This window comes from Panulirus ornatus, chromosome 34 (assembly GCF_036320965.1).
Source record: "Panulirus ornatus isolate Po-2019 chromosome 34, ASM3632096v1, whole genome shotgun sequence".
Lineage (NCBI taxonomy): Eukaryota > Metazoa > Arthropoda > Malacostraca > Decapoda > Palinuridae > Panulirus > Panulirus ornatus.
In genome coordinates, this window is record NC_092257.1 from 16,522,892 (window position 1) to 16,541,961 (window position 19,070).

Consider the following 19,070-nt stretch of genomic DNA (forward strand, 5'->3'; position numbering starts at 1 on the left):
ATTAGAAAGTGTAGTGACTGGTAGGATGATGAAATAAAGTTGTTTGTGAAAGAGAAAAAAAAGAGAGATATATAAGTAGTATTTAAGGGAAGGAGTGAAAATGATTGGTAGATAAGAGAAAGCAGGAGTTGAAGAGAAAGATGCAGGTATTGAAAAAGAGGACAAATGAGAATTGGGGTGCACGAGTATCAGTAAACTTTAGGGAAAATATATGTTTTGGATGTAATAGTGTGCGAAAAACAAGTTTAAAAATCTGTTCTTGAACGCTACCTTACTAACACGGGAAAAGGGCGAGTATGCATGAAAAAAATAATATATTTTGAAAGAATTTTCTCCCATGGGACTTGCTTGTTCATATATTCCCACATGAGATGGAAGTCCATGCAAGAAAAGGGGCTGTCATTTTCATTGTCAAGGTCAAGTTAAAAGTTAGATATGTCATTTATTGAAACTGGAAGTTGTTATTTATGTTATAAGCAGGGTATGCATTTTTATCATCTTTGCTCTCTTATAAAGCACTTGATGTTGGCATTTTGTTTGAATCCTTCCAAAGGACAAATCTTAACAAATCTCGCCTGTAATGTTGAGGCCAGAGGTTAAGGTTTCATCACTACCTGTCACCTTTCACTCTCCCATGTACCATACCTGTATAACATGGAAATGTCAAGTCATGGGTCAGGTTTGAATGAGATGTGGCCTATTGTGCGAGTCAGATTGCCACTTAGTTCACAATCTTTTGGGTGTCATCCTATCTTTGCCAAACGTACCTATTTGGCACAGATAAAAGTTTCATTAACAGAGTTAAATGAAATATTCCATCGTAATTTTATAACTGCTGTGTTTATTAATTTTCTCCAAACATAACACAGTAAAGAAAACTTGGAAGATTAAAATTATAAAAACCACAAAAATGATAAACCAAACACATGGATTTTTTGGACTTTTTTTGTACAGCGTCAGTTAAAAGCAATCTATATCACACTCCATAAAAACCACTGCGCGTGCCACCCTTCGTGCAACAGCTTTTCATAACGTTTCCTCTCCTTCTGCATGGGGTGAAGTGAGGATGGAGGGGAAGATGACCCCCATCAGGAGCAGGAAGCCGAGGGTAGCGGAGGAACTCGATGGGTAAATGGTTGGGAGAAGTAATAAGACTGGGTTAGGAAATGAGACTGAAAATTGGGTGGGAAGGGTTGTGAGGGCTGGCAGTCGTAACACAACTGGAGACGGAAAAAAATGGGTTTAGAGTGGATGCAAGACGTGGAGAACTGGGAGACAGAGTGGCAAGACTTGGAACAGTGAGACGAAGTGCATGGGTGAGACTTGAAAGGGAGTGTGACTTAAATGACTAGCAAGACCAGTGTGACGAGAACTGTGATGGGGAGGGCAGGGTCCCATGCCACAGAACCATTCCAAACCCATGGGAAAAATAGTGGCTGACACACCAAGATTCCTGGAGAATATGTCATTTTGGCACAAATGAAGCCAGTATGTAAGTGTGACAACAGATTCATAATACATTAAAACAGCAACCATCTGTCACTGAAAGACACAGTACAAGTGACTGACAAGAGGTTCTCATGAAGTGATGCCGGCAAAAGGCCCATGTCACTCACCGATGACAAAGATGGTACATGACAAAGCAGCAAACATCTTATAACTCTACCTGAGGGAGAGTATTTCGCAATCTATTTGAATTAAAGCACCTCGAGTTCTTAATCATACAAGTACATTCTTTTTTTTTGGGGGGGGTTTAACTTCGTTATACGTTTCCGAACATATCAGTTACAATGCTGGTGGGAAAGGATGGTGATTACTATAATGATACATTGGTTGCATCACGAAGCTGCATATGGATCAACACAGGGATGAATGACTAAGTGTGTGGCAACACCAAGGAGGAGGACTGGTGAGTGAGAATCCACACTGGGTGTGGGTCAGACTCAAGCGTGTGGGAGTAAGACTGAATACCTGGCTGGTGGTAGCGGGTGGTAAATGTGGGTAAGTTGTGGCTTGGGTGACCGGATGGTCACTCTGGGTGAAGAGAAGAGTCAGTGGTGAGAGTGGGTAGGATGGGGGTGAGACTGGCTTAGTAGGCAGTGGGGCACACTGGTGGCCACACAGGCTGTCTGGATGATGAGATTTACTATCCAGACAGAGGCAACTGGTTGTGTTGTGAGACTGGACGATTTAAGAGTCAACAGAACAATGCATTAAATGTCTTGACAATTAGGTGGGCAGGTCTTCAGTGTGTCATGGCCTCAGTACCGGTAGGTTTCCTCGAAGCGCTTGTCTGTGTGCTCCCTGGCTGTGAGGAGCTTGTTGAAGGTGAAGGACGTGTCCAGGGGCTTGATAACTTCATGCCCATCCGGGTGTACAAAGAACACGACCGACTGCCGCCCTTTCTTCTGTCGCACCTCCTCTTCCGGGATCAGGACGCGGTGCTCCTGAGGGAAGGTTAGCAAGAGTCAAAATCTGTTTGACAACAAACCCTCTAAATCAAGTGAGGTTATGCTTGCTTCCAATGTGATGGTAAAGACTATGGGAAAGGAGAAATTAACATGACTATGAATGAAACATATGACTGAAGAAACATGATCTAAACCACGTAAGCATTACAACATGACCCATAAGGGCTCAGGTCAAGGTTTGTCATCACATCCAAGTCTTGTACCATCGTGATCAAGGGCTGCCCTTTACGTGCTCAAGGATCATACACCATCCTCCTTATGTGGTGAATTAAAAGTTTAGATCTAGCTGTCGGTAATTGGTTAGTGGATTAACTATGGCAGGTTAGGATGCGAGAGGATGGTCCTGCCAGTAGGCTGGGGCCTGGTGCTATAGCACCAATATGGTGCTATTAATGGCATGGTTTCACTGTGGGCCTGAGTGTGGAACCAAAAATCCTGAGGAATATGAATGTATTCACAGAACATTTAAGACACGTAGACGAAACGTGGTGAAGTGACAGTATAGGGTACGATCACTATCATTCAGGCTCTGGGGCATGACAGGCAAGAGGAGGACAAAACTGACTTGTGGGGAAATGACAGTGAAGACAGGGAGTCACTGGGGTCTGTGACGTGACCGTCAAGGGCAGTAGCCACTGTGGTGTGGGGCAGGAGGCACTGAGGTATGGGGTATGACAGTCAAGGGGCAGGAGGCACTGAGGTATGGGGTATGATAGTCAAGGGGCAGGAGGCACTGAGGTATGGGGTATGACAGTCAAGGGGCAGGAGGCACTGAGGTATGGGGTAAGACAGTCAAGGGGCTGGAGGCACTAGGGTGTAACCGCGATGAGTGTGACATACCGTGGCACGGAACTTGTCGGAGGTCCAGAACTGAAGGATGTCGCCCACATTGACCAGGATGGTGTCAGGCATGGGGTCAGCACTCACCCACGATCCATCACGCTCACGCACCTGGTGAGAGTCACAGTGGCTTAAGTCACTCCTAGGAGACGGCTAGAGTGGTACGTGTCATCTCCAAAAGCTAATCCAAAAGTAACGTGTATGACATCTGAATCCATTCGCCTGGCATATCGATGAAAGAGAAAACACACTTGCACGGAGTACCTAATCCTCCTTCGCAGAATCAAGATGATGAAAAGTTAATTACAGTCTGCTGACGTGGTTCTACACACTATTCCCTGCTATATAAGGGAAACAACAAACTGACAAGAAGTTGTAAAGTCTAAAAGGAATCACCGGTCGATTCTTATGCACACAAGGTAAACAAACAAGGGGCCACTTGTACGCTGCTGGCGTCAGCTCATCCAAGTTCAGCAGCTCACCTCCAGGCCGCCTATGGAGTCCTGGAAGAGGAGGGTGATGATGCCGTAGTCGGTGTGGGCACCACAGCGCGTGGCACCCGCCACCACACTGGAGGGCACGGGTGGGTAGTACAGCAGGCGCAGACACGTGGCGTTGTTGTCGCTGCACATCTGTTGGTGCTTTGAAACGAAGAAGGACCGCTCCAGGCCTGCAGGGGACAACATGGTTTTAGTATCAACTTCTCTTTTTTTCTAAGCCCTGAAGACTTAAGATTTTACCATGACACGGTACCAGCATTCAGCTAGAGAGTGAGTGAGACAACACTCGCATATCGTGAAGCATCGACTTTCAAAAAGACTAATGTTAAGTTATGGGAAAACACTTTAAGAAAGTCCACAGTAAAACAATAGTCTAGGTCTATAGTAGATTAATAAATTCTGGCTATACTGAAAGTATAAACAAACAAAAATCGTTTTTTAAGTGATAATACAAGAGGAAGGAGTGCGACGATGTCTACCTAGGCCGAGGGCGATGGCAGCGAGGACGCGGGTGGCCAATGCGCGGCAGTCGTCCACCAGGTGGTGCACGGCGGGTCGCAGTTCGCCCACCTCCTCGTCGGGGAAGACCCCGTCCAGCCGGCGGACATCGTAGCTCTCGCGCAGCTCCTGCACACTGCCGTCAGCTGTCAACCTACGACACCACACCTTCTGTACTTTGCCACTACGGTTCAGGCTCTCCACCTGATTACTATAGTACAACCCCTACATCTTTCTGACTACTACAATACACCTCCCTCCACCTGATTACTATAGTACAACCCCTACATATGACTACTACAGTACACCTCCCTCCACCTGACCACTACAGTACAACCCCCTACATCTGACTACTACAGTACAACCCCCTACTTATGACTACTACGGTATACCTCCCTACATATGACTACTACAGTACACCTCCCTCCACCTGACCAATACAGTACAACCCCCTACATCTGACTACTACAGTACCCCCCCCCTACATCTGACTACTACAGTACACCTCCCTCCACCTGACCACTACAGTACAACCCCTTCCATCTGACTACTACAGTACATCCCCACCCCACCTGAATACACCAGGGTGCACAACGGTACTGTAGTACACACGACCAGAGTACAGTTGTAGGGGTGTTAGTACACTAGCTATGACCACAGTAGGAAGGTAGGCTTCATGCAAACGCTTTATGCTGTTTAATAAAATCCTACTGTTTAATGGCCCTTGTCATACCTCAGTTAATAATGCCTTTTCAAACGGCCTTATGTTAATTTTGGTAATTCATAATGTACAAAGTAGTTTCTGCATTTCTGATTTCTCACTTCATGTTTCCTAAACCTTTTAAGTGATTCTTGGCATATGATGTGGCCGCTGCGACCGATCACTGGCTCCCTGCTAATAAAGGGGCGTACCAGTTCATAAAGGGTTCGGATCCCACTGTCCCACACCTTAAAAAAGGCGGGGGAGCCATACATGATACCCCTAAATACCCCCCCCCCCCATCCTAAAGGAAGTATCCTAATCATCCACCTCACCAAAGTGCCCTTCACTTCTTCCATTGAAATATATCCAACACCAAGAGAATATCCCTCCCACCTTGACTGTCTCCAGTCTCGTCCTAAGCTAGCCATACACCTAACCACTGGGACAACCCGTATCTCTTTCTCTACCACTTAAAAAAAAAAATTACCTTCAACTTCACCGAATCTTTCCCTACTTTCCTTTTCTTCCATCCTTGCTTGGAATGACTTTCCCTATCCCTAACTGTTCATAGCTCATCTCTTCTGTGACCTCTTTGAGTACAACCCATCCTTCACATAGGTCAGTCAGCTGGAGCCTCTCACCTCTCCTGACCCGGTGTTGTGTATCCCTGAATGTCATGCACGCCTCTCTTGTACTGGATTTTGGTGGCCGGGTCCAGCAGGAAGAACTCCTTCGACCACTTGTTGACCTCGTCTACCTGCCGGGGGTCAAAGGTCATATCAGTGGACGGCACGTCAAAGTAGAGTGAAAGAATAATTAAACATCAGATACTTTACCCACTACACAAGAAGGTGCGACGCTTGAGCACGATGGTATACGAACCTTGAACACGACGGTACGACGCCTGAGCACGTCGGTACGACCCTTGAACACGACGGTGCGACGCCTTAGCACGACGGTACGACCCTTGAACACGACGGTGCGACGCCTGAGCACGGCGGTACGACCCTTGAAGACGACGGTACCTTTCGCTTTAAATGAACTGGCCTCTTACCTGACCCTTAAGGACTATCGTGTGTAACCGTCGTGCTCAAGGATCGTACCGTCGTGTTTAAGAAGCCAAGGAGGCCCACCTTCCGTTATCGGAAGTCAAAAAGATTTAAGCAGAATTAAGCAAATGACAATGACATCCCGCTCTGAGCCACACTACCAACACAACACTGCCCAAACTGCTATTCCCTGAACCGCTCCTTCTCAAACCTGATCTTGAATTCTGTAAAAGTTTAGTAGAAAAGACGAAAGAATGGCCCAACCCACCCACATACACATGTATACACATACAACGCCCACACACGCACATACACATACCTATACATTTCGACGTATACATACATATACATACACAGACATATACAAACATGTACATATTCATACTTGCCTTCATTCTCGTTGCCACCCCGCCACACATGAAAAACTGCACCCCCCTCCCCCTCCCGTGCGCGCGAGGTAGCGCTAGGAAAAGACAACAAAGGCCACATTCGTTCACACTCAGTCTCTGTCATGTGTAATGCAACGAAAACACAGCTCCCTTTCCACACCCAGGCCCCACAAAACCTTCCAATGTTTACCGCAGACGCTTCACATGCCCTGGTTCAAGCCATAGACAGCACGTCGACCACGGTATACGACATCGTTCCAATTCACTCTATTCCTTGCACGCCTTTCAGCCTCCTGTATATGTCTAGAGTTGTGGAAGTGGGGATTAATCCTGTGGCAGGGCGAGGATACTCACCCTGTGGCCGAGCGAGGCTACTTACCCTGTGGCCAATCGAAGCTACTCACCCTGTGGCCAAGCGAGGCTACTTACCCTGTGGCCAAGCGAGGCTACTTACCCTGTGGCCAAGCGAGGCTACTCACCTTGCGGCCGGGAATGCCGTGGTTACTGAGGTAGACGAAGCCAATCTCAATGAAAGCCTTGGCGAGTTCAGCCCCAACCCGCCGCCACTCATCTTCGCTCGGCTCCCCGGGTCTACCAACACCTGTCGGGAGGGGAGTAAAATGTGTCACGCATGCGTCGACTTGAAAAAAATGAATTCTCACAAGCCACAACTGTCTAATGTGGACCCCCCCCCCCCCCCTCATCTCCGGATGTTTGTTTGTTTGTTAGTTTCTTTCACATCATCTACAATACGAAGCTTCAAATGTTTAGTGAACAATGAGTATCTGCACTCCCGAAGTATCTGCACTCTCTCTCTCTCTCTCTCTCTCTCTCTCTCTCTCTCTCTCTCTCTCTCTCTCTCTCTCTCTCTCTCTCTCTCCCAGAACGACGGAAAACACAGTTTTGCTTTTCTTTATCCTTCGAAAAATTTTCCTCGGGAAATACAGCGAAGATGGCGTTTGATCAGACTCGTAAAGCCAATGAGTCGAAACGCCAGTGGCGTCCAGATTGGAGATAAGGATTGTATCAACAGTGGCCACTGACATGACCCTGTGATGATCAGGTCAAAGGTGCTGATGGGTTAAAAAAGAAAAACAAAACAAGGCCATGAAGCGACTCGTAAGGTTGTAGTGAAGTTGGGTTTTATCAAGAGGTTAGTGATGATGATTTGGAGAACATGGTGGTATACTTAGACACACACACACACACACACACACACACACACACACATACACACACACTCAAAGGGACACTTCTTGACTTAACATAATGTAGCCTCAGCTAAACTAGGCTAAGCTATTCCTAACCTAACCCAAGCTAAGCTTTAGATGAAGAATAGGGAAAGAATCACTGATGACGGTACAGTGACAAATCTTAAAAAGATATATATATATATATATATATATATATATATATATATATATATATATAGGGAAAGAAACTGCTCTGTCCATCGAACAAACTACTCTCAAAGTGACCTTAGGAAAGAACAATATTCCAACCAACCGTCCATAATCTTATCATAAACGCTCTGCATTTTTTTCTTTTTTTCACATCTTTATCTATTATGAACTACATTAACGTCGCCGAAGGTGCTCGGTCACTTCTATTTCTGAACATAAAAAAAAAGCAAAGACCTAACGGTTGGCTGGGGTACGCGAAGTTACTAAAGCCTACGTCCACTATGTCACAAGCCTGAGGTAGATCACGTTACCAAGGCTGGGATACGCTAAGTTACCAAGGCTAAGGTACATCAAGTTACCAAGGCTGAGGCACACAAAGTTACCACAGCTAAGGTATATGAAGTTACCAAGGCTGGGATACACTAAGTTAGCAGGGCTTAGATAAACTAAGTTAATAGGACTGAGGTAGAGGAAGTTACCATAGAAGAGGACAAGCCGTGACGAAGGCTAAGTTACACCAACATAACAAGACTTGAGTACACTAGTTATCAAGGCTGGGACATGCCGTTACTAAGGCTGGAGTAAGCGTAGTTACCCTGGCTGGGGTTATGTCAATACTAAGGCTGGGGTACAACCAGTAGCCAAGGCTAGCGTACGCCAAGTTACAAAGGCTCAGGAACATCTTATGCGCAAAGCTGGGGTACACAGGAAAAAATTATACCGGAGGTTAGATGAGCTAAATATTTCCTTTACTGACACTAACGATGGAGGAAAACGCCCTCGCATTCAGAAAAACCTTTTAGGGCGTCATTAAACGTTGCCATTCTAAGCTGCACTGCAACTTAACACACACACACCATACCAGACGCGCCGGGCCGGGGGTCGGAGGGCACGAGGATGAATTCTGGTTGCGACAGTCTTTCTGCAGTCACTCCAGCTGTTTCATCCTCTCCTGGGGAGTGATCGATAAATTGGGAACCCGGCTATAAACACAGACGCACAGAACCAGCAGTGGATTAAGCGCACAGGCATCCCGCATTTATGATTATCCCCATAATAGTTAACCACATTCAAAAACAGCAAGAATCAGGGAGAGGAAGTGTGTACCAAATTATTCGGGTTTTTTTTCCGAATCTTTCTGTATATACAGCAATGTTTCCGTTTCGCTATTCTGGTTTAAGTTTGATGAAACCAAACGTCTTTCCTTGGATAATGATTCTCGTGGGTGTAGCGGTTAGCGGTCCTGATCGAGACGCATTCATGGGCCCCTGCCCAGGGTCAAGCGCTTAGGTTCGAATCCTGGTTGTGGCAGTACGTCCACAGTCAACATAGCTGTTTATCCAACCCCTGGGGGTTGGTCGATTATATATATATTTATATATATATATATATATATATATATATATATATATATATATATATATATATATATATATATATTCATACTATTCGCCATTTCCCGCATTAGCGAGGTAGCGTTAAGAACAGAGGACTGAGCCTTTGAGGGAATATCCTCACTTGGCCCCCTTCTCTGTTCCTCTTTTGGAAAATTAAAAAATGAGAGGGGAGGATTTCCAGGTTTACAAGGTTTTTTCATTCCCTGAAGATCATAAGAATTTTTAGTTGTTAGATCATATCAGGTCGTGTTGATCACATGGACACCGCCTCTGGCCTGGCAACTACCAGAAGTTATGTGCTGCTGTGTGCGTGTCCACAAGCATGCAAGCAAGCAAGGAGGCAGACAGCTGTAGCCAAAATTTAACTAACAGGTTATTAAGCGCACGACCCATTATATATATATATATATATATATATATATATATATATATATATATATATATATATATATATGTGTGTGTGTGTGTGTGTGTGTGTGTGTGTGTGTGTGTAAGTCAAACGTCTGGCCATAATACCCAGACTGCATCACAGTGCTTTACGGATCGTACCATCGTGTTCCGTGTGTTGAAAACATTCGAACACAAGGAAACTGTAGACCCCTCTCAAAGAAAATTTCGTTGAGTTTGCCCACTGCATTGAGACTATACAAGACATATGTCGAAAGTCAGCTAGCAGTGGCGCAAGACAAACAATTTATAACGCCACGCAAAACAATTTGAAAGCAGTGGCTTAAGTTTTGTGAAGCCACGCCACGTCGAGCTGGGGTGCAGCACAGAGCTGGTGGTGGTCTGGCTCTGCCTAGTGTGTAGCTCTTATCTCCGACAGGGAAGGGTACAAGACTGGTTGGTATCAGTCAATGACATCATACATGGATGGCGATTCTGTATACGTTTCCCACCGAAAGAAAAGGGGAGGGAGAAATATCAAACCTTTAAAGTGACGGAATATTCTCGCCACAGAGAAAGGTAAGCCTGCATTAGCCAGACTCCCCCACCTACCCCAGTTCCGCCATCTATGTTAGAGGCTACAGTATTAATAAGTCGATGGATATATTCCATGTTCCGAAAACTAATCATTTAATGGATATTCGTAACAATACTGACTAGGCTTACGATGATTATACGACAATATAGGAAGACACAAGGGATCGAGGAACGATCTTCATGTGCTCATGTCAGGCAAGGATCCGCCGCTTCCACTTCTACGACTTCTTTTTAAAGTCATTTGTAAGTAAACTGTTAAGGTTCGTTAATATACAGATGCTACAGATAACAGGGTAACGTAAAACAATTAAAAAGAACTAGAGAAAAGTTTCAGAATAGTAACTTGGAGAATACGAAATATTTTCACACAAAACGTCGATATAAGATATTACTAGACCGCAACCAGTAAAATCGCTTTGAAAATTTATTCACATTATGATTTCAAAATCAGTCATTTTTATTTTTTGTAATAATGCACCGATTCGTAAATATTCCTCTCTCAATACCTACCGAGTGTTCTATAATACTTCAGAATGTTACCCCGAGAAGTGAATAACCAACTTGTCAGAATCCCTGACGTTCACAAGGTGAAGTTAATGCATGTTTCTCTTCCTCAAACATGATATTTCCTTAAACAAAGGAAAAAAGGGGAGTCCAATTATTACGACTGTGGTAATGTTTCCAGAAACTAAAGGAAGGTTTGAATATTCGGGTGGAACACAGTGAGGCAATGTTAGGGATGAGGCTTGACTAGGCATCCGGCCGGCCAGCCAGCCACCCAGCCGCCCCCTTCCTACGTGCGTAGTATTGGTCCTGTTATCACAGTACCAATCTCGTCCCCACTCTTATAATTCACATAATCAGGAGTGCTTGCGTAGTAACACTCTCTCTTTACGTAGAGTCGCCTCCACTTCCAACCGGAACAAGACTAAGTAGCAGCGCTGTCAAACACCTCTCTCTTTCTCTTCGTGAGGTGTGAACCCAGGGAGGTACCGACCAACTCGCTGCTTCGAAGGTTTCATAGAGTGAACCAGGGGGTGAGGGAGGGAGACAACTGGTGTGATAGGGTAGCAAGGTACGGAGGGATGAGTGGAGGAGGGGATGAGAGACAGGAGCCTACTACCACTGAGAGTCGACACACCCACTGGGCAGAAAATAATGTTATCCGCAGATTTAAGGACGTTATTGGCAGCTTGTGCTAGAGGTCTGAATTATTCCATGATAATGCATTTCTCCCCACCTCTACCCCCTTTAATTAGCGCGCGCGCGCGAACACACACACACACACACACACACACACAGGCCATGTCCACCACACAGGTGCGACGATATATTGTAAACAATATCTATAATGGTAATGTAGATAGTATATTGTGGTATGGTGGAGGTTTGGTTTGGATAAAGTACTGACAAGTCATGGGATCCTGTCCTCCGCTGTATCATGTAGAAATATAACCTGTGATTCATATTAGCATGAAAATGTGTGTTAAGAAACGTGGTTTTATACGGGTTTATCTGATGATTTTAATACATGGGGTTTAATATGAGATTATGGATTAGTACCGTGTAAGGCAAATTTCATAAACTAGTAAAGTGAGTGTAATTATTATGGACCCCCGTAGTGTAGCATTCACGGTCCGCCACCTAGGGTCAAGCTCATAGGTTCGAATCCTGGTAGCGACAGTCGGTCCTCAGTCAATCCAGCTGTTCATCCACACCTAGGGGTTTGGTCGATAAAATGAATACCAAGCCAAGGCTAGGGTTTATAATTATCGCTAATGGGATAGCCTTGATTAGGGCCTTAACTGCCCGTGCCGTTACAGCTAACATAAATAAAATGTCAGCTGGTCAGATAATGGACATTGTATCATTTTCCCATTTATCATTCATATTATCAATAAACTGAGTATGATTGCATGGGTATATTCAGCGAGTTATTACAAAGTTCATCACCACGGCGAATTAACATGATGACTTCCCTGCCACACTCGATATCTGTAGGAATTTACTCAAGACGAGATCATATATGATCGATCCTACAGTGACCACCACTACCACCCAGCTCCCACGCCCTCCTGCCTTGCTCCGCAGAAAAAAAAAAAAAAAACTACCACTGGCCTCATTTTTCTTGACGTCTTCCGTGCTAGCTAGGCTTCTTACATACTGCATTCCTCATCACGTGTTCAACATAACAGAAAATCAATGATGTTTACGGAATGAATGTAAAATCTATAATATGGCTACTCATTCACACAAAGTTAGCAGTCATATACACACTACGATTTTTAACGTAAAATTGTTGGAAATTAGTATTCTGTGGTGTTATCTGGATTAAACATTAACTATATATCCTTTTTACATACACGATACATCAGGACTAGCCTACAGAACGAAATCTGTTACAGTATTTCCTCCACTGGATTTGGACAATTAAGCCACAGTGCGTAGCAAATAGGTAGAAACCAATGAAGTGTTATTATGAAAAAAAAAAAAAATAAATGACATCATCCAAGGTTACAATATAACCTCGTTATTTTTTTTCACTTTAACAAACATCTTCAGTTCACCACATCATGTTATGATCATATTATCTGAGGCTGACGACACAACTCATCCTGCTTCACACACCACCACCCCTCACGCGACGATTTACTTCACACCCACCCACCCACCTCTCAACTCTCTTACCGACCCCTGCCCACTGCGATTCCACCTCTGGCAGTTAAATCATGACCAAATAATGGCCACCTATCGTCGTTCATCATCACTCTTTTAATGAAGGCCAATTCCACTGATTTTTCGTATTCCTTCCTTCCTCAGGTCAAGGTACGACCGACGCCACGATGAACGTACGGTGTCAAATGATGAATGGCGTGGTCTGGCCGCCTGTTTACCCGCGTTTGGCTTCGAACTCAAGTGGTGGATGCTTCCAGGGTTAGTTTATCGAAACAGAAGTTAACAACCTCGACCCGAGAAGCAACACTACGGAAAACGAAAGCTTGAGATGGAAGCTTCGAAGCAGCGAGTCGATACTCCCTGGGTTCACACCTCACGATAACAGAAGATTGGACAACAATGACTGCGCATCCCTTGCTCTGTGATGGTTCGAGAATGTGCAACGGCTCTTCTACCAGCTCAATAAATTCAGGTAAGAGCTGACCTGCATGCAAGACAGGTTGTAGGTCACGTGAGGTGGTCAAGGTTCATCTGCTTCGCCAGTAAAGACGCGGGTTGCGTGACTCGGTGACGTATCACACCAAGTCAGGCACGTGACGTAATGCGGCCTTTCGCTCAACCACGGGGGGGGGGGGGTTGAATCTGACCGCAGTCCCTACTGTGCTTGGGGCAAGGGCGAATAATAGCAGAAAGGTCGTCTACGCAGGCAAAAGCGTGTATGGTCTTAGGAGTATATATATACTTAACGTTTGGAGAAGGTTCCTGTGTTCTTTGTTCTGTGAGCGGTTATAACCCGACGCTGACGGCCTTATGTGGTGGTCGATAGGCGTAGTGCAGGCCTGATCATTAACCAACCAATTAACCATATATCGGGAGACCTGATGGTCCATCATGAGGTTATACGATGGAAAACAGCAGTAGTAGGAGTGTCCCGAGTTCATAATCGTATTTGTGTTGAGATAACATGGTAAAACAGAATGCACCTCCCCTACCCACAATTCCCTCCGTCTGGAAATAGCCGAGATGGCACACACGAAGTCTAGTCTCATTCACAACATCTGGTGGTGATTTGTACCAATGTTATACAACTCTGGAGATAATAAGAATACCCATGGCTATTGCTTCCTTCCATTACCTTCATATAACTAAGCGGTAACATGCTAGCCTCCCACACACCATCCTAAACAAACTTTAAGCAAAAGGTGTAATGATAAGAGTACACAACAAGCAGAAACCAAAGATGGGGCAGGACAGTCAGTAAAATAGGGGACAGGAAAATCAGTGGAAGACTTGACAAGCAGAGGCTGAAGGTAGGGACATGTTAACAGCTACAAAAAAAAAACCGTTCTAACTTCTCAACACCCCATCACTATCACTTCTGCCTCTAAAGTCTTTCGAAACTCTTCCCAACTCCCACATCCCTAAGCACGTAGAATCCCCTCTCCTACTTTCATATCACCAATACAGCTTTTGCTGTGCTAAGTCTACTGTTTACCTCCTCCCCATACGTGAAGCAGCTCTGGTTCTCCTCTCCCTGTGACCCTGATCATTCTCTCTCTTAAGACATCTGACACGGTGTGGGATAATTCTTTGCTCATTAAACTTCCTTTGGCATCGCTGCTCCTCTCTGTTCTCGAATACGCTAGTCCTCTTCCGAGACATTCTGAAGTGGACAGACTTCAAAACTGAACACTACCTCTTCCGGAGTGTATAAATAAAGGCATCAAAGAACACGTACCCAGCAAACCATCCCGAACATACCTTACGAAAACCTACACCATACATTTGTACGTTATAGACCCATTTTCCAACTCTTTAACTATTCCCTTCCGTCCAACCTCTTGTTCTTCTTTCCCTCCCAACTGAAAAAAAATATAAAGTACTCCCACACTGGTATCCCCAATTTTTTTTCCACTCTACCCCTCTAACCTACACTAGCTCTCCACTGTTGAGCTGCTACACTGGGAGAACCAGTTCATTATATAAGAGTAACAGGAAGTAACTAATATCTATATCGTTAAACTTCAGAATCCAGAGCAGCATCAGAAGTACAGCTTATAGGACCAGTATAGCTGGTAGGACCATCTGCTCTACTGCGAACAGAGAATTGCACGAACCATAAAGAGAAATAACCACCATCTTCACTGCAGTGTTATATGTAGTACATACGCTACCAACTTCTCTACAAGTAGGTAACCTTTAATCTAAATACAGTTAAGTAGGTCTGTATCTGTCCCATGAATTCCTTTAAAATGCGCTGAGAGAAGGAGAGAGAGAGAGAGAGAGAGAGAGAGAGAGAGAGAGAGAGAGAGAGAGAGAGAGAGAGAGAGAGAGAGAGAGAGAGAGAATATGTGAACACTCACCTAGTTCTCCGAGGTCCACTACAGGAATTTTGGAGGGCGACCTCCGCTTCTCTGTGTTCTTGTCACTTGACTTTATGGAGTTCATCGCCGTCTTAATGCCTCTGCAATGCTTCTTCTCAAGTCGTATCGTGTTACACAGGGTTTCTGAAACTTTGCTTTCTTAATGAATGTCTTGGGCCGACGAGGAGCGAGCGGGCGGGGGCGCTGTGCGGTTACACTACGTATGTCCTTCAGTTCCAATACACTTCGTTTCTTTCAGTCTCCTCTTACATTAAGGCTCTAGCGTTCTCACTGGTTTGTCAGTGTTCTACCAAAGACTGGTTCTCTCTAGCACGAGTAACTGGAAAGATAATTAAAGTGATGGGAAATGGATTTCTGATTGACAGAGACAAATTAGTTGATGTAATTTGTTCCTAATCTTCACAGTGGGGGGGGGGGGGGGCAATTACGATCCCTCCCTTCAGCTCATCACATAATTACACTAATAAAACTTGTGAAATATTTACACTAATAAAACTTGTGAAAATTGCTCCATCAACATATTACTTTATTTTTTTTTTTGTTTTTACCAAGAACACGTAAGCACATAACAATAAACAATCTCTGATTTGAATCATTTTGCTTTCTACCATCGTTCTTGTCTTTGAAAACTTTAATTTCGAATGGAACCTGTGTTCAGCCATACATATCCCTTCTGTATGCGCCCTACTACGCTCTAATAAATAATAATAATAATAATGACAGAACACCCACTTGCAGGAATGGCGAAACAAAGACGTTGGCGAAGACGTGACACCGAGTTTAACTACCAGCAAACCAACTAAACAAGTAAGATTTGCGAGACAAGAGGGAGCATTTCTGACTGCTCGAGAACTTATCCCTTCTGCCGACAGAGCTCGCGCGCATGGCCGAGACGACCGTTCTCTAGCAAAGGGAGATGAGTGTAATACATTTCATATTAACATTGCATGCATACATGATACATGTATACATAGGGATACCTAACAAACTTCCTCCAGTTAGCCTGGGAAATACACTCACTATAATGTCATTTACACACACAAAAATTATCAGTGAGGTCTATTAATTCCTTAAGAGATCTACGCGTAGTAAGTTGAGGTCAAACTTTCGGAAGATTACATAGGCGGAAAGTCCTGTCCAGTCTCATTTCCACGACATTACAATTTTCCTAGAACCGACGAGTGGCTACGACACCCTACCACACCGGGTATACTAAGAGCCATGCTCTCCATAGACATGGTTTGTCTTTATGGAAAAGGTTGAGTTGCGAGATGGAAAACATCTTGAGGGGACATTTGTTCTAAAGTAAAGCATAAAGCAGCTGCAGTTTACTGAAGTACATTGCATGATTTCCTATGTACAGTAGTAGTCACGTCTTCCGACAACTGCAAAGGGTATTATTAGCTTCAAACATCCGATAAATTTGGGGATTTTAAGTCTTAGGATCAGCAGTTTAGGCATTTCTAGACCCTTTCTTTCTACACCATTTCTTCTGAGTATAATCAAAGTAAGTAAACTATTCATTAGGTTACGTTAGACCCTGGTTACGTTAGGTTTGGTTTGCTTGAAACTTATTTTGGTTTTCCAGTAAAATCACTGTTCCGGGCATTTCCGGACATCCGTCTGAGATTAAAAGTAAGGTTAAAATCAATCATGAAATATGGAAATACAATTTTATCCAAACCAGACCTAAAACTATTCGCTAGGTGACGGAAGCGATAGCAGTACTAACTGTTAGAGTTTCATATATGTGTTCCCGATGATTTCAGATGTGTTTTGCACGATTTTGACCTTCATATCTACAGCAAATCTACCTTTTTGAGATCCATACCATCCTTTTATCCATCGATAATAAAGGATTCCCAGTGGGATTTTGAGTGGGGAAACCTACATAAAGTAGTGATTAACGACGGAAATTAAGGCTAGATATGGTTGAAACTTTTTCCCGTAAAATTACCGTTTCGAACAATTGCCTGTTTGCGATAGAAATAAAGGTCAGACTCGTTCAAAAAAGCATCAAAAACCATCGGATAAACAACTTCATCTAAACCATAACCTAACCTAATAATTCGCTCATATCCAAAACGGTAATGATACCATTTTCCCCAGAGAATTATCAATGTCTTTTGAACGATTCTTACCTTAATTTCTATCGTAAATCATTACTTTTCATGATTTCCCCAACCCTAAACCCATATCTCCCATTATCGTTAGATAAATGGGATAAATATCTCAAAAAAAGCAGTGATGTGCAGTAAAAACGAGGGTCAGAGTCATGCAAAGCGCATCAAATAACATTGGGAAACAAAAAACTATCTCCAAAGCAGGTGGACGTACGAAATGGTAAATTCGATCAAGCAAAACTAGTACTCAGGCTTGACAGATTACACATGCCTAACGACCACGATAACAGACCCACATAGAACAAATGCATATCACTTCGCCTGATGTGACCAGATGATAAATGAAACAATATATCACTGCCTTAACTGACAACACGCCGGGAAACTGTGTGCACCTTCAGCACTCACCAGACCACCACCACCACCTACCACACTAACACTAGCCAGCCAGACTGGATGACGCTCGCTCCCGCTGCCCTACACGACAGAGTCGTGTTGCCAGATCGATATTACATCACGACATTCTCCAGTGGGTAATCATCTATCCAATATATCATTACTTATATTTCTATTAGTATTCCTGGCTGTATCAGACACACGGGAGCACTAACAGAGTTTGAGGAATCAAAAGAAATCGTGGTGTTTGAGTAAATGAATAGATAAAAGCTGCGTGGTGGTTGTCAGTGAGTAGCTAACATGCAAGGTGGAAAGCGAGACTTGTTAGCGCTTGGGGCATAAGGTCATGTTCTTCTTATGATCGTAGTATCTTACCCACAATGGCAGTGATATCCCCCGATAATTTGCCAAGACAGTAGCCTACCTAGTACAACGGGAAAATGGAAAAACAGGGAAATGTGCGGGAGTTAATTGAGAGCAGTGAGGGGATGAGCGAAGACACTAGATGAGTCACACGCACCTAATACAATTATAAACCAATTACGCTAATTTCTCTCTCTCTCTCTCTCTCTCTCTCTCTCTCTCTCTCTCTCTCTCTCTCTCTCTCTCTCTCTCTGTTGATTCCTTCAGTATCCATGTATTGCAGGGTTGAACTCTTTAATGAGGCATCTTCAATGGTTTTTCGTATACTGACCCCGCCAACTGACTAGCCAAGCTTTGAGGGTTTTGTTAACCATACTCTTCTGATGTTTATCCAATAACCTTTTTGCAATAGATAAAAGTATTGGTTCAACCTGCTGTTCATTTCGTAGTCGTAATGTTGCACCATCAACGTCATTTTCATTTTAGATTTTTTTGGTTTACGATTCAAATCCATACGTCAAGGAAAATGATGCCTTTAGTGCTTCTTATTATACTGTTACTTTCACTTTCCAAGTTATGCTTTGGTCCTTCATTTAGATGAGTACAAAAGAAATAGGACAATATTCTTAAAAATATTAGTTTCACTCACCCTGAGATGGACTGTTTTCTTCAACTTAACTCTAAAGTATTCCAAATTTCTAGCTCGTCCCAGCTCGTGATGGTTACGAGTCTGGTTACACAGAACGGGGCTTCTCTCAAAGGAGCAGCTATAGAATAGCTTTTCCCCAGCATATTTCATCCTATAGCTTCCATGATTTCGTTCAGTCTAGCTACTGCTCTCTGGACATCTTTCGATTAGCCTATTACACTAACCATTTTCACGTCACATTCTTT

At 43.9% G+C, this 19,070-nt stretch overlaps 2 protein-coding genes across 4 annotated transcripts in view; one reads left to right on the top strand and one right to left on the bottom strand.

Moving 5' to 3' along the window:
- Nucleotides 1-17,701, top strand: part of LOC139759944 (uncharacterized) — a 55,702-nt gene extending 38,001 nt beyond the window's left edge. The window contains exons 9-11 of one of the 2 annotated variants that reach the window (XR_011715178.1): nt 13,055-13,382; nt 14,939-15,098; nt 16,033-17,701. The gene's annotated coding sequence lies outside the window, so the exon portion shown is untranslated. Of the gene's footprint in view, nt 1-4,254; nt 4,364-13,054; nt 13,383-14,938; nt 15,099-16,032 lie in introns of those variants that run through there. The other variant, XR_011715179.1, reaches the window with a different exon arrangement.
- On the bottom strand, nt 822-17,934 carry LOC139759946 (uncharacterized). Of its 2 annotated transcripts, none has more exons than XM_071682607.1 (8): nt 17,826-17,934; nt 15,274-15,613; nt 6,930-7,051; nt 5,654-5,769; nt 4,291-4,463; nt 3,794-3,981; nt 3,312-3,422; nt 822-2,447 (listed from the first exon to the last, which is right to left on the bottom strand). In XM_071682607.1, exons 2-8 carry the CDS (start codon nt 15,356-15,358, stop codon nt 2,262-2,264), a joined length of 981 nt encoding a protein of 326 aa, XP_071538708.1. In that variant the 5' UTR covers nt 15,359-15,613; nt 17,826-17,934; the 3' UTR covers nt 822-2,261. The 2 variants fall into 2 exon arrangements, with proteins under 2 accessions (XP_071538708.1, XP_071538709.1); XM_071682608.1 differs by having other exon boundaries at nt 17,847-17,865.
- Nucleotides 17,935-19,070: the final 1,136 nt, after the last annotated feature.